Genomic DNA, 19,883 nt, shown 5'->3' with positions numbered 1-19,883 from the left:
GGAAAAGGGAGGCTTAAGCTGCCGCCATTTTTCCCTCTTACCCCTCAAGTGTACAAGTTGATTATCCTGTCCATTTGCCCCCCACAAGCTTCTCAAAATCACCTCTACACTTGCCACCTGACTCCGCAGTGTGTTCCCCCCTCGGAGGTTTCCATCCCCAACCCACTTTCTGGAATGGGGAGTAACACACTTGCCTTTAATAAGGTTTTTGCTTAGGGTTTTCTATTACTTGCAGATGAAGACAGACACAATAGGCCCTCAGGGTCTAATCCCACTCAGTGTCCAGCCGAGAGTCCTCTCCTCCACAAACACCATCCTGCCCAGCCACACCAGACCACCCAGCTCCCCATCTTGCCTGGTCTCTCTCACTCCTCTGGGCCCTGCTGCCTGGAGGCTTTTTCTCCCTGTTTCCACCCTCCAAATGCCTCCTAACCATTCTCCTCTTCAATTCCTGTTTTGTAAATGAATGTAAAAACTAATAATGTTCATCTTTAACACCTTTCATAAAGCGTCAACCACTGAGGTGTCAATCGTTGAGGGCAACCATTCTCTTAGTTCCCAGGATACCCTGATCTCCTCTCCATAGTAATTCTGACCACACAGTGCTCGAAAAATTATTGCTTCCTCCTCTCTAGATTGATGCTGCTATAAGGGCAGTCGTGACAGTCACTCAGTCGTGTTCGACTCTCTGCAACTGCATGGATAGTAGCATGCCAGGCTCCTCTGTCCATGGGATTCTCCAGGCAAGAATACTGGAGTGGGTTGCCATTCCCTTCTCCAAGGGATCTTCCCAACCCAGGGATCAAACCCAGGTCTCCCGCATTGCAGGTAGATTCTTTACCATCTGAGTCACCAGGGAAGTCAGAAGGGCAGTGCCTGCGTTTAGCTCTTCCTTCCTGCCCGGTATGTAACACCAGGTCTAAAACATACACACACAAAAGTTTACTGAATGAATCAATGTCAGAGTGGCTTAGTGCTATAGACTGAATGTCTGTGTCCTCCCTGAATTCATAAGTTGAAAGTCTAACCCCCAATGTGATGGGATTTGGATGTGGAGTCTTTAGGAGGTAATTAGATAGTTTATGAGGGTGAGACCCTCATGATGGGATTAATGCCCTTATAGAGATGGAGCTCTGTCTCAGCATCTCTCTCTCTCCCTCTTTTTATGTATAATCAAGGAAGCAGGCCTCCACCAAGAACCCAACCAGGCTGGCGCCCTGATCTCAGGTTTCCAGCTTCCAGAACTATGAGAAATAAACATTTGTGGGAACTCCCTGGCAGTCCAGTGGTTGGGACTCTGCACTTTCACTGCCAAGGACACAGTTGCAATCCCTTATCAGGGAACTAAGAACCAGGCAAGCCGTACAGGCAGGCCAAAAGAAAATTGTTGTTTAAGTCACCCAGACAATGGTATTCTGTTACGGCCACCTCAGTGGACTAAGACAGGTCGGTTGTAAAGTCTTCACACAAAGTAAAAATTCTTGAATGGTCAAAATGAACCTTACAAATCCTGCCTACCATACACTAAAATGCAGTATCCATATTTTATGTCATATACAGTGATTCTTATCCCCATTGGATTTTGAGAAATACTGAGTTCCACTAAAGGGGAGAATAAACGGAGAGGCTATATGACAATGTCTTTCATTCAAAGCACCCTGCTGTAAAACAGTCATTAATCCTTGAGTGAGTGAGTGAGTGAAGTCACTCAGTGGTATCCGACTCTTTGCGACCCCGTGGACTGTAGCCCGCCAGGCTCCTCTGTCCGTGGGATTCTCCAGGCAAGAATACTGGAGTGGATTGCCATTTCAAGCTTTAAGGAAAGTGGGGTGGTGGAAGGGCTGAGAATAGACAGATGGACAGAGTCTCCTACACTGGCTCCTGCTTACCTGAAGGAGTTTATTTGACTTTTTTTAAATATTCTATGTATGTAACCTCAGGCCCTGCTGTATGTACAGCAAGAAAAAGCTGTCATCATCTGGTCCAATGGAAGTCTTTTTATTTTTCTGAGTAATTTACAGAAGTAATAATAAAGGGATAGTTTTTACATTTTTACTACAAAATTCGTTCAATCATTTAAATATAGCACATTTTCATTCCCTATTCTCCTGACTTTGAAGGTATATAAACTCAAAATGAGCAATATTCTCTACATGCAATTAACTATTCACGAGCTGTCAAATGTGAACCTGGGGCAGATCCATCTCACAAATACTAATTCCATATTTCAAGTAATTCTCCAATAAGTCCTAATTTATTGTCATTTCTGGTTCTTCTTGCATTATAAAACTAGTACTTTTGAAACCTCTGATGGGTCATAACTTTGCTAAAGAGAAGATGGTCATCTTTCTCCATAATTGTAAAGCCTTTTCATTTTTACATTTATAAACATTGGCAAGAATATTCTCTGGATCACTTTTGCAAACACACCTGATTTTGTCATTTGTCCCCTTCAAACTGTGTCAAGAAAATTTTGTTAAGCAAACACCACAATAGGTAAAAGAACATTGGTTCCTGCTTCTTTGAGCAAAACAGGATGGTCCCAGTTCTTGTTGTAAAATATTGGGTGATGAAATCATTCTTGTTGAATGACTAACTGGATGAGAATATATTTTCTCTTTGTCCTCAAAAATATATTGTTTATTTGTCGATTCTAGAGTATGAGAAAACTAGATTATTGTATGGTAAAATTCAGGGTCTGAGACTTTGCTTACAAAGTGAATTTTACTATCACTATTGTTAGCTACTGTAAAAAACATTTTCCTTTGTCACTTTTCTTCTCTTCACCATTTTGTGCAGGCAATGAAAAATTCTCTATTCTCAATGGCATGCAATGAAAGCAGTAATAATAAAACTACAAAGATGGTATCTTCTAGCCTCTTTTAAACTTTCTTGAAAGATGATGTAATACTCTAAGCAATGTAATAAGAAAACTGAAGAGTGATGCAATCATGATGATTTATTTCACTATTGCATCATCTTTCTGGGTGGTGATGCCATCATTCTTTCATTTTCTTATTATTTTAGTATTTTTTAGTCTAACTGGTAATAATTGATGGGTAATGATAAAATAATTCCAAGGATGATAAAATGAAAAGTGTTTCAAGATGTAAGAAAAATCAGATTCCATAAAGTCTTAGATTTATACATGGCCCCAATGGTCCTACATGGTACATTCAAGATAGAATGGGTTTTATTCTGTTTTTGTTAAAAAAGTAAATGTTCTCTTTGATCTTTGCAAGATTTATTTTAAAAAGAACCAAAATCATGAAATATTAACCTTTACAAATAGTTAGAACTCCTCAGGAAAAAAAAAAACAAACTCAAAAATGAAAATTTAGTTCCATGGACCCTGATGGCATACTGCTGGTTAAATCACATGAACAGATTTGATCATTTCATGAAGATTTTCAAAATCTGGCTCCCTGGAAAATTGCCCCCACACACACACAATAAAACAACAACTTGTCCTTTACTCACAGTTCTCCGACCAAACCCATCGTAAAGAAAGAGCCGCAGTGCTCTAAGGCCAGAGGGGCTCCCCTCCAGGCCCCACGAGCACTCCTCATAGAGATCCGGCAGATCCTGGGACACTTCCTCCTGGAGTTTTGTCTCTGCACACAGTGAGGAAGCAAAAATCATAACCCGAGGAAAACAGAGATGCCAAGTGGAATACTATGCAGGCTTCAGAGCAAGGCACAAACAAAATTCAGACCATGATCAGACGCCTGATGATTACGGCTTTTGATTCTTTATGGTGAGGAGACAGTGTTATTATTCTCTTAGGGTTTTTTGAATTCTCATTTATCTTTTGTTTCCAGTCAGTCCACAACTATGGTTTGACTATTAATCTACTACATAGAGGAAATGTCCAATTCACAAAAGTGGTGTACTCCAAACCTTTGGGAGTTGGTTATTTTGGGAACTTAGAATAGTTTTTCCTCCAATAAACAATACTATAAATGATGGTGAGGTTTCCAGAGCAGCCCCACAAAAGTCTTCTTAACTCAAAATGTTATTGAGGCCCTGGACTTTTACTGTGAAAATGAGTAGAGAGCAATTTTGTTGTAACACCAATACATAGACTCAAAGATGGATGATACAGTATCCCTTCTCTTGAATTCCATTTAATGAAACAACCCGATCAATGAAAGAAAACAAAGGGAAGGATAGAGACTTTTTAGGGAGAGACCTCTACTTATTTTGGAGGCTGGTAGCAGCACTTTATTGTTATTTTGTCTGGCCGGTTTCACGTGGACATCTTTTTTGCCATTTTCCGTCACAGACATGACACAAAGGAGCCATGATAAGAACAGATTTGAGGCTCACATCAACGGATGAGGGAGGAAAAGCAAAAAGTCTGAGTGAGATTTCCTTGATGGGGTGATTAAAGCATGTGGTTGCAAGGAGGAGACTGTCTAAATCTGTATTAACTTATTTGCTAAGGAAATTGAGGAGAAGGTGGAAGACCCGGTGTTAGTGTCTCAGGTCTTTGAGCCTGGAAGAGAGTCCACTATTTGGACAGGCAGTTCCTTCTCTGACCATAAGGTGGTGCCATCAGTCCAGACAGTCGGGCCCCCAAGGGGGCGTGGCGTGCAAGAGGAGGAGCTCTACACGTGGAAGCCACGTTTCCCACTCTGGCTTTGGAACTCAGACAGCCTGGACCAGCCACCAAGTATTAACATCAACCTACACAACACTGCCTCATCATTCAACGACTTCCCATCCTCCAAGGCACCACCTGCTCACAACCAAGTAAGAACATCCTTCTAGGTACAGCAATCCACATCAAGATTCCAACTAATTACTTACCATTCCTCTCATCCATCCCTTCCTTCACAGTGTCAGCTCTGGGCCGCTGACCTTTTCCTAACTCCAAAAGGGAATCTAGTCTAAGAGCATCCTGGAGTTTCATCCCTAAATGCCACCAGGATGAGATAACAAAATCTTCTCTGGTGAGCACAGATTTGTTCACAAAGGCCCTGCAACAAGGCCCCAAACGCTTTATCTTGCATTTGAACACCAAACTGGGCAACTCCTATTCCTCATATGAAATGCACCACGTCCCCTCTGTTCATTTACCCCTGATGGTCTTCCCTCCTATGATACCCTCTGTTCCTTTTCCACTTGTCAGTATCCTCTCCCCTTTCAAACTTAAACCCAAATTAACCCCCTCACTGTTTGGTTTTAATTGGTGAATTAGAGTGAGAGAGGAAAACTTGGGTTCCACGCATTAACCACAGAAGCCCCCAGATGTCACGAAGGGAGCCTGCCTCATCCTTCCCACTGCCAGTTGGGTCTTAAACTGAGAAGGAGGGCCCATCCAGCCAAGAACCCTTGCTGAGTCTCAGGGCAATACCAGCTGGACTGTCCTTACATCTCCAAAGGCTCAATTCCCACCTAGTGAGAGACCAAATCTGCAAGCACAGTGCATGGCCCAGTGTCTGTTCCCCATTCATGTTTCCTTTACAGTAATAATAATACTATCATTATTACTGCCCCTTACCTATTCCCTACTGTCACCAGTCACAGGCTGCCAAACCAGGCCTGAGTTATAAGGCTAGAAGGAGAAAGGGAAGATCACAGCATAGTCACCAGCCTGAGCTCTTCTCCCTGCTCTGACCCCAGGCCCGTGGCCTCGACTGGTAATCCCAGTACACTGCCTCCTGCTTCTGCAGAATTTTCTCAGCCCTGATGGGACAGACTGGGATGGGCATTCTTCTCTGGATGTCTGGTTCTGGCCAAGTGGTCTGAATATAAAACTCTTAAGAACTGGTAACTGTACTTGCTATACGGCAAATACAACTACTGCTTTTTTTTTTTTTTTTTTTTAGTTCTAAAAGGGGCAGGTGGCTCAGGTAGGAGACACGAATGTCCCCTGTGAAACTGGAGCAAATAGCTTCAAGATGAATTTTTCTATGATGCAGGTCCTCTAAGGGCAGTCCCAGGGCCTTGTGGTGGCAAAAGGCTGCCCCAGCTCTGGGATGCAGGAGCCCATAGACCTGCATCTGCCTGGCCCCTACTCCAGGTGGTGGCCCAGCCTTCTAACAAGAAGACTCAGAGTGTCTGCATCCCACAAAGGTGAGCTTGCTCCCACCTGCTAGACGGCTCCTGTTTGTGTTGCTTAAAGAGCCAAGAGACCAGATGCCCTTTTTAATGCCAATATTACTCATATTCTCACCTACAAAAGAGGCTCTCCAAGGAAAGAAAGCCTACCCAGGAAATTCAGAGGCTTATGGACTTCGTGGGAGGCCAGACTGCCGTTGGTTTTTTGTTATGTTTTGTCTCTTAAGAATCTACAGGAGATGGTGTTTCATAAACTAATAAAGGAAATAAATACCCTAACAAAAGCAGAGTGGGAAGTGCGCACCATCTATTATTAATATAATGGACTTGTACCCCACCTCCTTCCCCCAAAAACTCTTCAGGCTGTAAGAGGTCATTGTTATTGGTATCACGGGCATGAGTGATCAGTTTTTTGTCACGACGCAGACTCAGACCTTCAAAGTGACCCTTCCTTGGGGTTTTGAAATCGGGTGGGCATGGTGGACAGCAGCTAGCTCCCAGGCGCTGCAACCCCTGGGAGGGCCTACTCGAAGGTGCCTTTCCCACCCCCTCCTATCATTCCTCCCACCTCTGGGCCGCTGGACACTGGACAGCCGCAGCCACTGGTGCCCACCCTGCCCCCATCCCCGTTTCTAACGCCCTCCTGCATCCGGGACCTTGGGAGGGGAGCTTGGGAAGTCGAACGGCTGACAGAGGACGACCTGGCCCCGGCGTCTCCGCACCCCTTCCCCCAACCGTGTCACAAGGCTGCCCCAACGAGGCGCTCGGTGCGCCCCGCCGCGGAGACCCAGAGCCGCGTCGCCGCGGGCATGGTGATGAAACCTCCGGGGCGCATTACCGCAGAGGGCGCGGGCTGGGAGCGGGGCGGGGGCGGGGGGTTGGAGCTGGTACCCAAGCTCACCTGTTCTCCAGCAGGAGGGTGGAGACGGAGGGGGAGGGGCGAAAGCGCGTCACCCGGGGTGAGTGGCGCTGCGCTCGCGTCCCCGCCCTCCCCCTGCCCTACGAGCCCCCAGAGCTGCGCCGTCGGACTGACGGTGCCCGGAGCAGTTCCTGTCCCCGGCCTCGGCGCGGGGGAGACGTGAGCGTGCACACGTACACACACAGCGGGGGAAGAGGCGCTCCCAGCGGCGCCCAACTTTCTCCCTGCTTCCGCAAGCCGGGGGGGAGAAAGCAGTCGAGGGCGATCCAGCCCCGGCCGTGCTTGGGGAGGGAGCTCGAACAAGAAAGGAGAAGAGACGGAGAGAATTTCCTCGGGTTCTGTTTTTAGGGTTTAGGGAGATTTTTTTTTTTTTTTTTTTACCTTTTCCATCCGATGAATGAAGAGTAAAGGGAACACAGAACGCGGCGGCGAGTAGCGCTTTGGGAAAATGGAAGAGTATGTTTGGAGACGCGTAAAGTTGTCTTTCAAGCTCCAGCCTCTGGGGCACGCGATGCTCCGCCGCGGGCTGACTCAGGGCTGCCGGGCCTCCCTGCCACCCGCCTGTAAATGATGCAAGTCCAGTCTCTCACCTGGATCCCTGCAGCCCAGCCCAGAATCCGTCTGGATTGAGGGAGGGGCAAGAATCTGACACCTAAGGTGTGGCAAGGCCCACCACCGCGGGGCGAAAAGAAGATGGGGCAGCCGCTCAGGCAGAGTCCTGTATCTAGTGCTTTCTGCTCCTATCTTAAAATAGTTTGGAGGAGTTTTTGTTTTTAATGCAAAGCATCACACCGTCAGGAATTCCCATCTGTGCCCAGCTTGCCCCGAGCAGCACTATGTCCAGGAAACTTCTCCAATCTGTCAAGGCCTCGGGGCTGGGAATCTCAACTAAATTACAAAAGGCAGAAAGAGGAAACTTTCCCAGCCCGTTGCGGGTGTGATGCGAGCCAGGAGCCTGAGGGGGTTGGAAGGGAGGGGGAACGCTGTCCCAGCGCAGACCATCCCCTCTCGCCTTTCTTTAGCTGCAACCGGAGCTGGGATTCGCTTTTAGTTAAGTCCGTTCGGCCATTGCCTTGGAGCACCCGCACACGCGCATGTATCTCCGGCCGCGCTCTCACACACTCACACACGCACGCAAACGCGTGGCCGTCGCCAGGTCGGCAACTTTGTCGGGCGCTCCCAGCGGCGCTCGGCTTCCTCCTGTAGTAGTTGGGCGCAGGCCCCGCCTCCCGGCCGTGTTGTCAAACGGGCGGGGGTCTCGGATTGGTCCAGCCGCTGGGACAACACCTGCTCGACTCCTTCATTCAAGTGACACCAGAGCTTCCAGGGATATTTGAGGCACCGTCCCTGCCATTGCCCGGCACTCGCGGCGCTGCTAACGGCCTGGTCACATGCTCTCCAGAGAGCTACGGGAGGGCGCTGGGTAACCTCTATCAGAGCCGCGGCCGCGAGGAGGGAAAAGGCGAGCCGGGAAGAAGAGTGGGAGGAGGAGGGGAAGCGGCGGAGGAGGAGGAAGAGGCGGAGGGGAGCACAAAGAATCCAGGTCTCCGGGCTGGAGGTTTACACCAAGAACCATGTGTGCAGAGCGGCTGGGCCAGTTCGTGACCCTGGCTTTGGTGCTGGTTACCTTCGATCCAGCTCGAGGGACCGACGCCACCAACACGCCCGAAGGTCCCCAAGACAGGAGCTCCCAGCAGAAAGGCCGTCTGTCCTTGCAGAACACAGGTAAGTGCGTGCGCCCCCGAGGCGGGGAGCTGCTGGGAGAAGACATCCCGCACCCACGCAGCGCGCCCCGGGCGCTTCGCCCAGAACTGGGCGCCCAACCTGGGCCGCGCAAACTCTTGGGGTGGAGCGGGGCGTGAAGAGGAAAGCGCGCGGCAGAGCGAGGTCCACACCGGGCTCCGCGCTCCCGGAATCCGCACGTGCTGGCCGGGTGATGAGATGGCTGGGGCAGGACTTGTTGCTGTCCTCCCGGGGTCGAGGGTAAAGGAAGCACCGCATTACGCGGCCAGGGTGGCTCCAGCGTTCCCGGACCGGTTCAAACCTCCCTGCTCCATCCTAACCGGCTTGCAGGAGGCACGGAGCGTCCCCGCTACCGGGCTGCGCTCTGAACCGAAGAACTTCTCTTCCCAGCCGGCGGGCCGCGGCAGGACTGTTTCTCCCCCTCCTCAGAAGATGCCCGACATCCAAGAACTTTGTAGGCGAGACAAATTGCATGGCGAACTTTCCCCCTTGTGGGGCATTCCTTTCGGAAGGGGCAGGGGCGGGTGCACTAAAGCGTACCTCTGCGGTGCTGCCTCCGTCCCCGGCTCCAGAGCAGGTCAGCAAGAGAAGAAATGGTGACATGGCCCGAACCGTGCGCCGCAGCTGCTCGACCGGCTCTCCGTTTACCCGAGAGCTGCCAAGCACAACCAGGCGTGCAGGGCACGGGGCTGGCCCTTTTCCCAGCCTCAGGGAGAGGAAGAAAATCTGCCTAGCGCTTCTTCGCTCTTCACGGCCCTCCCTTTTTTAAGGGGGCCTGCGAACCCGGCGGTGCCGTGCGTGCGTTCACCGCACGAGCAGGAATGCACGAGTGCCCATTAGGGGCGCCGGGAGCGAGTGAACCGCGGCCCTGCGCGCTCCGGGCCGGCGCGCCGGGGCCGCGCATGGGACCGTCCGGGAGCCTCCCACCTCCATAGGCGGATGCCAGCGCCTCCGGCTCGCGCCCCGCTCGTCTCACCCACCTTTTCCCCTCCCAGAGCTTTCCCTGAGAATCAAACGTGATTTTCGCTAGTTGGTGACCCTCAACAAATACACGCCCCTCATTCTCTCGGCAGATTTAACCTGAATGCGGATTATCTCCTCCGACCCGCCCTTCTTCCAAAATATACTCTTCTGATGTAATTTTGTGGTTGGTTTAATTGGGTAGGGGGAAGGAAGGGAGAGAGGCTTTGCAGCCTGACAGTTAACTCCCTCTCAGCCTGTCCTTTCAGAGAGGCGAATTGGGGCCACATTCTGCGAAGGAGGGCAGCGGACACCCGGGTCGCGAGAAGTCTAGGGAATTAAGCGACATCTCACCCCAGATCTCTATTAAAAAGGAACCTCGAACTGCAAAGGTTGCGTTTCTGCAGACTAACCCCCATCTGACTCGACTCCTGAGCCTGCTTGCAAGCAAACCGCAGTTTCCCTAGCCTGGTATTTTTAATGCGAATGGTTTGGAGGCGCTGCCTTAATAGGAATTTTGTTTTGATTTTTAGGTGTTGAATCATAAAGCTAAATTGAAACTGCTTTTTGGAAGCTCTCATTTGGGGGTCAGGAAGGAAATGGCCGTGATTTAATAGCAGCAGCTTCATCCAAGTACAGAAGAGTATTTCATTGATGAAGGACAGAAGGGAAAGACCAAGCTAATGGGTTGAAATTTTATTTTTGTCAGTGGGTTTAGAAAGCTGAAATATCTTCAGCTGTCAAACCAAGTATTCCCACAAATACTTTAATAAGATGAGAAGGATGAAAAAATGGAGTGTTCTGACCTAACTTCTCTTGTGACTTTTGTAATGTAGGTCTGGCTAATTTTTACAAAAATTTACAAATACTAGTTATCTTTATAAGTAGATTAAGTGATGAAATTTTCTTTCCTTGGTTTTTGGATCCCAAAACAATCATTTCTAACACTTTTTCTTAATTTTCCTTTTAGTCATTACTTTTATTTCAACCACCCTCTCTCTGCATTCCCCAGCATGGCAGAGAATTTTGTATATGATTGTGTGTAATTCTCATTTTAGCGGAAATCCAGCACTGTTTGGTCAATGCTGGCGATGTGGGGTGTGGCGTGTTTGAATGTTTCGAGAACAACTCTTGTGAGATTCGGGGCTTACACGGAATTTGCATGACTTTTCTGCACAACGCTGGAAAATTTGATGCCCAGGTAAAAACCATATTGAGCACCAAGAATGTTTTGGGTTAGCAGAGCATGACTGAAACGTTCATTGGAAAAAACTGTTAACAGAGTTTCCCTAGTTGATCGTCATGGTGGGTTTTAGTACTTGCCAGAGACCTTCCAGGTGTGCAGTAGGGTGCCAGTGACTCCCCACTCCACTCCTGGGGTTCAGCTTTCTGGACCTGTCATATCGGCCGAGTCTTCCTCCACTCGGAGGAAGTTTGCATGCACAGAATGGGATGGAGACCAAGCTGAACAATTATTTGAGGATTCTTAGCAGAGAAAACTCATAATAAATAATAAACATCCTGTAAGGGACACACCGTGTCTGGCTACCCAGAACCCAGTCTGCGAGGACCATAACATTAAGCTGGGGGTAGGGCAGGGAAGGTCAGGGACTCCAATTAAACATGCCAAAAGCTATTTTCACCTAATAGGTAAGAATAAAAGAGACATGAAATTCGTAGAAATTTGTCATCTCCTAGAGGACATGTGGGCAGGCAGCATGGATAAATCAGGGCCTCCAGAGAGCAGACTTTTCTTCCTCCTAAGTAGCAGATCCTCCTCTCCCAACCTGAAAAGTTGGAACCTTGAATGAGTCCCGCTCTATATAATAAGTATAGTCAGGGCCTGACCCACTTCACTTATCCCGGGGTCCCTAGGGTAAAAGCCTAGATGCCGCATGAGTAGGAAAAGAACCCAACAAGTAACCTTATGGCTCCAGTACACACCATACAAACACATTTCAGGTGGAGTGGACCTTTAGGCTCATCTCCTTAGTGAAGTACCCTGTTGTCATTTCGCTGGAGAGCCATGACTGTTTGGATGAGGCCAACAGTTGAGGTGTGATTTATGAACATCACCAGTTACCATGTGCTGACATCCTGTAGACAGCCTGACAAAGCAACGCCTGGGAACCAGAAAGGGATGCGAAAGGGCTGGCAGCCTCCCCTACAGAGGATGTGGGGTGCCAGCAAGGGAAACCAGGGAAGGAAAGAGGAGCAAAGTGTTTGAACTCCTTGAGATGCCCTAATAAAGCATCCCTTCTGGATTAACGGGAATTAGGAAACGTATAGGAAATCCGGAGGAAAGATGTGTATTTCAGGGCAATCCCACAGGATGTCAGGGAAGAATACTGAGAACAGATTGCTGCAGCCCTCGCATAAATTCATCTTCCTTTTTTTTCTCAACCAACAGGAGTACGTTCTCAAGTTAGAAGCATCCCTTTCAAGTCAGGTCTCAGCCCATAACTACTTAGTCAACCGGCACACCCTACCCTCCATCCTATTTGGCTCCCACTGGTGCGTCAGAGGAAAGGGAATCACCATGAGGTGGCTTTTCAGTGATCAGACTATCTGTAGACCTTTCAGCTGCTTCTACAGGAGAGGACAAATAAACGTGCTGGCCGGCGTCCCACTTCCAACCTAAACCCATTTACTTTCTCAACTCCTTTACTCCCAGGCCTGTCTAAAACACAGGGGTGACCTCTCCAATAACAGCTCGCTTCTGTAGAAGAGGGGGTGTGAGGATCCCTGGGTGGGTATCCCACTGTGCCTCTGTGCCCCGCGAGGTTGATAAGGAAGCTAACAGCCCAGGCTCGCCCCCACACCAACAGCTGTCTCCTCTCTAGGATGAGAACAATCTCATGGGGTTGCCAGGAAAGAGAACTGCAGGCCAGATGTATGCCTGGCTGCCTTCGCCACTCGGAGGCCTGGGGCGAGGGGGAGGGGCCATCAGCCGGGCAGTTCAGGCTCCAGATGCTGGCAGGCAGTGTGCCAGGCGGGCCTTTTAGAGGCAATAATCCGAACAGTTTAAAGGAGTCGAATTGCTTTCAAAAAGGAAAAGAATGCTCCTCCTTGAAGGCTAGGAGGAGGAGAGAGAGAGTACGGGTTGGGGTCGGCGGGAGGCACTGAGGCAGGAAAGGCAGGCCCAGCTAGCACCCGACCTTCACATCACTAGGAGGAGCAGGAAAGATGCGAGATCTGCACAAACAGGCACCTGGGAAAAGCTCTCGCCACGCACTGCCAAGGAGCTCTGGGCTCATGCCTGCCCAAATTTCCCTTGGGGTTTCAGAAACCTTGCCACCATACAGTCAACACTGGGCTTCCTTGAGGACAGAGGGCCACGGGAGCCGCAGGACGAGGGAGGCTAGTAGAGGAGTTTAGGAGGAAGGAAGCAACCGTGTCAGTCTCCCAGGTAACATCCTTTGGGGCTGAAGGCAGAGGTCTCACATCACTCTGGACAGACCTCCCGATGTAGCCTCAGCCTGTCACCTGCAAAATGTCCATCTGGATGAGGCCTTGAGGTTTGGTCGTCAGAAAAATCCCATGTAAGCCCAACAAGGGTCAGACTGTCAAAGCGTGTCATAAGGACTGGTCTCTTCCACCCCTCTCTCCCTCCCCTGTCCCCTCCGCTCTCAGGGCAAGTCGTTCATCAAAGATGCCTTGAAGTGTAAGGCCCACGCTCTGCGGCACAGATTCAGCTGTATAAGCCGGAAGTGTCCAGCCATCAAGGAAATGGTGTTCCAGTTACAGCGGGAATGCTACCTGAAGCATGATCTGTGCTCTGCCGCACAGGAGAACATCCGAGTGATGGTGGAGATGATTCACTTCAAGGACTTGCTGCTGCATGAGTGAGTGCTGCCCTGTGGGGGTGGGGCGGGGGTGGGGTGGGGTGATGCAACGTGGATGGAGGGAGAAGTCTGCTGTGGTCCAGAGACAGTCTTCTTCAGTCTGATGGGTTGACTTGTAGAGGCTGAACTCTCCTGTTAAATGGGAGGTTGTGGTTTACCACGGAAAGCTGCACTGACTCCCCTGAGTGTCCCTTTCTGGCTGGCCTTCAGGAAAAGCAAAAGAAATTTCCACTATCAGTTTCAAAATTCAAAGCAATAGCAACAGGAAATCTTTTTCACTGAGCGTGAAATGTGTGGAATTCAGGAATACCTTTTGTCTTTCCTTCAGCCAGGATCCCAACAGTTCTGAGTGTTCCGAGTTGCCATGTAGGTGCCCCAGCAGATGGCCAAGGGCTGGTAATATATACTGAGTATGTACTGAGTGCCAGGCATTGTGCTAAGGCTTCATATGAATTTTTCACTTGATCTTCATGACAGCACCATGAGCCTAGGTACCATTCTCATCTCCATCTTACAGATGAGAAAACTGAGATTCAGTGTGGTAAAGGTCACACAGACAATGATGGAGGAGCCTGGCAGTCCAGCTCCACGACTTATACTCTTAAATACCAATAGCTTTTTCCCTTGCCTCCATAAGCTCTGCTTTCCCTTAGAAGGTCTAATTTGCCTTCTCCAACATTCATGCCCTCCCAGAGAAAATGCAAAACAAATGATAAAATCCTTAATCAGCTAAACACCTTTATGCCAAAATGAGGGGATAGGAACATACTCTTTGGAAGACTTGCAATTCAATCATAAACCCAGGACATCCTCCTTTAAAAGCATACAATGGCTCCTTTCTTGGGGACTCAGGGCAGAAAGTAAGGTACTAGCTAAGCAGCCCAGTACAAGTCACTGCGCTGTTAGTCTTTGCCCAGTGACTCACTGGGCCAAATCAGTACAATTTTATCAATCCTTGCTCCTTAGTTCATGCCATAGCCTCCCTCAACTACGTCACTGAACAGGCCACTCCCCAGCCCACCCACACCACTTAGACCACAGAGAATAGCAGCCATCACCTGTCACTTTCCACTTGGTTATAAGGCTCTAGGTACCTTGCAACACCCCTGGTGCAGTGTTAGAATTATTAGATACACCATGAATCTCTATAGGCAGCTCTTGCCAGGAGCAAGTGTAACTTGAGTTACACTGTGTTCTCAGTCGCTCAGTCATGTCTGACTCTTTGTGGCCTGATGGATTGTAGCCCACCAGGCTCCTCTGTCATGGACTTTCCAGGCAAGAATACTGGAGCAGGTTGCCATTTCCTACTCCAGGGGATTTTCCTGACCTAGGGATCAAACCCACATCTCTTACATCTCCATCATCGGCAGTCGAATTCTTTACCACCAGCACCACCTAGATAGCCTGAGTTATACTAATACCCAATAAAATATTTTCTATTCTTCCAAATCTCTGTAAAGAATCAAACCAAGAATAGCATCAACAACAATAGCAATACAATAACTGTCATTTTCTGAGTGAGCCAGGCCCTTGGCCAGGGACTTGGCCTAGATTATCTCATTTACCTTTCCCAACAGTGCTACAAGCCAGAGAATACTAACCCCACACAAGAGAGAAAGAACGTGAAGCTAAGAAGTTAAAGATCTTGCTCTGAGGTTCAGTTCCTAATTTCCAACTTGGGAATTGGTGCTTCTGAAGCCAGTTGTCAGGAATGGACCTCAAACCTCCTTGTCCTGGCCTCCATTCTCCCCACTAGACCAACTAAAGGCTCATTGGTCCCCAGGTGCAGCAAGATTTTTTCCCTTTTTTCAAAAACAGCCCGTTACACAAGCAGAACACTGAGATTCCCTTCCTTCAGGTGCCCCTGCAAGAGGCAGACACTCCACTGCTGAGAAACTCATGAAGTTCATTTGTTCTCAATTCACTCTCCTCCATCAGAGATAGTTTGTTGGCTTCAAAAATGGGTGACAGGGCACTAGTTTTTAATTCTGTAACACATTCCTGGAGCCAAGAAGACTTTTGTTTCTTTGGAGAAAAGTCTTTGGGAAAACTGAAGGTTTTGAGGGGTTTTGCCACCTCACCCCACCTTTGCATTTAAGAAGACAGAAAGCACTATGGCTTTCTGATGTCTCCTCCATGGAAACATTGTCCATGGGACCCTTACTTTCAAAAGGCTCCATGCATCATTTAGAGCCCACATAGCCCCTACCCCAGCCTGCTCTGGAAATGCAGGTGGTCTACCCCAAAAGCAAACCTGGGCCTTTTCCTTAAATACTCAGTGTGGCTACATGCAATTCCTCTTGCTAAGCCAGCAATTCTAGCTCCCCACAAAATCCCACTGCCTTCCCTTTTGAAGCTCCAACGGCACTCTGTCAACTAGTATTTAAAGCTGAACTGAATTTTTTTTTTTTTTTTTTTTTTTTTTAGTTTTTCTTAACTATCTTAACTGATTTGGGCACCAAAGATCCCATCAGTCCCTGAATATCAAGAAGGCCATTTAAGAATGTGTGACCTTGGCCACAGACAAGAAAATGAAAACTGAATTTACTCTTCCCTCTAGAGAGAAGGAAATCATAGGCATCCTAGAATCCACATCACCCCCATCCCTCAACCTGACCCTCACCTAACCCCTAAAACACTCACATTCAGTTAAAGTGACTTCCTTCAAACGCCCTGCTCCCCTCACCGCTTCCCATCCCACTTTCTCCATATCACCCGCTTGGCCATCAGACACCCTGTCACTGGGTCTGGCAGCCTCCAGGCACATCCCCCTCCAAGTATTTTTAAAAACCCTTTAGCCTTGCTGACGCCCGGTGGAGAGAGCTGGGCTTTGTCATTAGACACGGGCTGAGCTAGCAGCCTGAGAAGGCACCATGCCAGCTTGAAACACAGCTTAGATGAACACACCCCTCCCCGTGGTTCACAGCTTTCTCCTCGGCAGAGAGTGCCAAGGGCAGAAAAGAGCATGGGGTAGTCCAGCCTTCTGGGATCCGCCTTGGGATTCAGCAAGTTCATCTGGCAGGCAGGATGCCCTGCTGAAGGAGGCCAACAGGCAGTCCATGGATTCCCAAGAGGGCCCTTCCTCTCCTTACTCTAGGGAAAGAAACTTCTCCAGAAGCATCCCCAAAGACAGATGCTTAGTCTCCGTGATCTGCTTATCTAGCCGCAGGAGGTGGCAGGCAGGATCAGGTGCTAAAATCCCAATGATGCTCTAGCAGACACTCAGTGAACTTGACCTCCCTGAGGCTGTCAGTGCTAGTTTTCAAAAGATGGAAAGAAACGGACATGCAGGGAGCACGTCCCTCGTGTGCCCATGCCCTCCTCTCTCGGCTGAAGTCAACTTGGGTCATCGCTGTCCTTGTCACGGTTAGGGGCCTGCCTTCAAGACTTTCCGCACCCTGCCCATCAGCTGTGCCCAGACTCTCCGACTCCAGAGGCATCAAGTAAGCCTTAAAAGGCAGCTTGATCTCTGTCAGCCGGAACATTCCTCCTCTCCGCTCTCAGCCCAGCCCCAGGCCTTCTCGGCCCAGAAGCTTCCAAAAGCCACTTTCTCTGTTTTTCTCTGTTCCTCTATGACATGAGAACAGTTCACTCAATTACAACTTGAGGACTAATTCATAAAAATGGCAGCAAACTGCTTCACAAGTCTTCAAACAGTCTGCCCTTCCTGCTGGGCAACAACGGCCAACATGCAGAGAAAAGATTCAAATGGTCTGTAGGGCAGCATCCCAGTGGTGCGGGCTCACTGAGGGAAAAAAAGGCTTGTTCCTATAAATGAGCTCACGTGCCAGAGTGGTTTCCTGCCCAAGGGAATGGCCCAGTGCATGCACAGAAAGACCCAGAAATTCTGCCAGTGAGGGCTGCTTAAGAAAGCTTGTTAGCCACCTGGAACATGCCATACTCCTCCCCACACCTTGGATTTTAAGAGTCTAGTGAGATGTAAGAAAGACTTGGTGAATTGGCCAGGAGATCCCATTGCTGAGGGCACCTTTTGCCAGATGGGCCCCAAAATAGGCATACTGCTCCGGCTTTCTGCACACACCTCCACCCCCAAGAGGAAGGTACGTAGTCATTCCTCCTTCAGCACTTTTCCTAAAGACGGCCTGAGCAACTGGTCCTCCCCCTGGGAACCAAGCATGCTTATTTCACAGACAGCTGGCTCTCGTCCCAAGCACAGAGGCCCCTGTCTGCCAGGCCAGCTCTCACCTCCCTTTGTGGGGAAGCCCAGAACGAAAGAATAGAGCTGTTCAGACAGCCACTCCCCCGCCTCAGCCTCTGCCACCAAGGAGGGGATATCTTGGTTGGAATCTACACCCCAGCCCCACCCTTCACCTGTTCCAGATGCCTCCAGATACAAAGGAGAATGCATCCAGAAACTTCCCCAAACACCCTTCATTATCATGAGCCCAAACCAGGGGCAAATACACACATGGGGAAAGTGGTTTTGGGGGAGCCTAACTTAGATTAGGCTTATCGAGGAGGACACCCAGTGAAAGCCAGCCAATCTCTCTTCCCTGCCATAAAGACTCCTCAGTTTAGTATTTAAGGCCCTTCACCATTTGCCTAAGTATTATTCCACTGGCTCCAAGACCCATTTCCCCTCTTGCTAAAATCCTCCTAGTTAGCACACCCTGAACATGCCCGGGGACTTCCCTGGTGCTCACACAATAAAGAATTCTGCAATGTGGGAGACCTGGGTTTGATCCCTGGGTTGGGAAGATCCCCTGGAGGAGGGCATGGCAACCCACTCCAGTATTCTTTCTTGCCTGGAGAATCCCCATGGACAGAGGAGCCTGGCAGGCTACAGTCCATGGGAATCGCAAAGAGTCAGAGACAACTGAGCAACTACACAGAGCACAGCACAAACAGGCCTGGAGCTCCCCTGCCTGCCTCGTTCCCACAGCTGTGTGCCTCACTCACCAGGGCTTCTTTCTAGGCTTCTAGCACAGACACCTGTGTATTGTCAGGGGCCCTTTTTCTTGTGGCGGGCTCCCTCCCCCAGGCTCCAGTTCCCTCCAGTGCCTGGCAGGGAGCCCAGTACTCCACAGAATCCAGGTAAAGGCTTGCAGTAATTCCAGGAACATCTTTTGCCAAACCAAACCCAAGTCAAGCATTGGCCAGGTCTCTCCCCTCCTGTGGGTCCTGCCCTCCTTAGCCCACAGGAGGCGTTCTCCAGCCCCGGTCTCTGTCTCAATCCCCAGACCCTACGTGGACCTAGTGAACCTGCTGCTGACCTGTGGGGAGGAGGTGAAGGAGGCCATCACCCACAGCGTCCAGGCTCAGTGTGAGCAGAGCTGGGGAAGCCTGTGCTCCATCCTGAGTTTCTGCACCTCGACCATCCAGAGACCCCCCACGGCGCCACCCGAGCACCAGCTCCAGGGCGACAGGGCCAAGCTCTCCAGGGGCCACCCCGCGGAAATGGGTCACCACCTTGCAGAGCCCAGCAGTCGGGAGACCGGCCGAGGTGCCAAGGGTGAGCGAGGTAGCAAGAGCCACCCCAACGCCCATGCCCGGGGCAGAGCGGCCGGCCCTGGGGCCCAGGGAACTTCTGGAAGCAGCGAGTGGGAGGATGAACAGTCTGAGTATTCCGATATCCGGAGGTGAAATGAAAGGCCCGGCCGGGAAATCTTTTCCTCCACGCCGTCCATTTTCTTCTCTCTGGACATTCCAAAACATTTGCCATTAAAGAGGGGGGCGATCATTCGCAGGATGTGATGGGGATTGCGGACTTGATTGGAGCTGTGTTAGCGGCATGAACAGGTGAGGCGGAGGCTCCCTCGACAGCGAGGGCTCGGTTGTGCCTGGTGTGTCTCGCACCCACACATCCCAACGGGAGGTCGTCCTCCTCGCAACTTTGCCTTCTTTCCATCCGCGGAGACCCTGGGCTATGGCTTGCGGCTCCCTTGGCCGTGGGAGGTGACGAGAGGGGAGGGGTGACCCGCGGGGGCCAGACTGTGCGCTTGGTGCTGGGCCACGCCCCCAGCTTCTGTGCCGACCGTCCTAGCGGAGCGCAGCTGGATTCCGGCGCAGGAGTGGGTGTGCAAATCTCCCTGGGAATCGGGAGAAGGGTGGAGCGGGGGCAGGGCCGTGTGGGTGCTTGGTGCCAAACAGAAATCCAGTTTCTTGCATGGGACCTTGAGGTTGGAATAACTCGGGACGGGGCGGGGATGTGTGGGGGCGGCGAGGATTCTAAGTGTAATTTCTGAGCCATTGTTCTGTCTAGGGGACCCTGCTGCAGGGAGTGGCCCCTGTGTGTCTGTATTTTAACCACTGCTTCGAGTCTCGATTTCACTTTTTTTATTTATCCAGTTACATCTCCGTATCTGTCTAAATAAATAGCTTTCAAACAA

The 19,883-nt window shown here is 50.0% G+C and overlaps 1 protein-coding gene and 1 long non-coding RNA gene across 2 annotated transcripts in view; one reads left to right on the top strand and one right to left on the bottom strand.

Moving 5' to 3' along the window:
* Positions 1 to 8,400, bottom strand: part of LOC129632976 (uncharacterized) — an 18,966-nt gene extending 10,566 nt beyond the window's left edge. The window contains exons 1-2 of the long non-coding RNA XR_008704780.1: positions 7,367 to 8,400; positions 3,481 to 3,614 (exon numbers count right to left, since the gene is read on the bottom strand). This is a non-coding gene — a long non-coding RNA (uncharacterized LOC129632976). The remainder of the gene's footprint in view (positions 1 to 3,480; positions 3,615 to 7,366) is intronic.
* On the top strand, positions 8,256 to 19,883 carry STC2 (stanniocalcin 2). The gene is made up of 4 exons (XM_055554736.1): positions 8,256 to 8,710; positions 10,747 to 10,889; positions 13,322 to 13,533; positions 18,735 to 19,883. Exons 1-4 carry the CDS (start codon positions 8,560 to 8,562, stop codon positions 19,135 to 19,137), a joined length of 909 nt encoding a protein of 302 aa, XP_055410711.1. The 5' UTR covers positions 8,256 to 8,559; the 3' UTR covers positions 19,138 to 19,883.

This window comes from Bubalus kerabau, chromosome 18 (assembly GCF_029407905.1).
Source record: "Bubalus kerabau isolate K-KA32 ecotype Philippines breed swamp buffalo chromosome 18, PCC_UOA_SB_1v2, whole genome shotgun sequence".
Lineage (NCBI taxonomy): Eukaryota > Metazoa > Chordata > Mammalia > Artiodactyla > Bovidae > Bubalus > Bubalus kerabau.
The sequence above is the reverse complement of the archived record's forward strand: the minus strand, read 5'-3'. Positions and strand labels throughout refer to the sequence as shown.

What these genes read in the sequence shown, in the direction of transcription:
- STC2 (XM_055554736.1), top strand. Translation starts at nt 8,560, where the DNA reads ATGTGTGCAGAGCGGCTGGGCCAGTTCGTGACCCTGGCTTTGGTGCTG. An exon ending in CTGGAAAATTTGATGCCCAG is followed by an intron (nt 10,890 to 13,321) that starts GTAAAAACCATA and finishes CTCCGCTCTCAG; the next exon opens with GGCAAGTCGTTCATCAAAGA. An exon ending in AAGGACTTGCTGCTGCATGA is followed by an intron (nt 13,534 to 18,734) that starts GTGAGTGCTGCC and finishes CTCAATCCCCAG; the next exon opens with ACCCTACGTGGACCTAGTGA.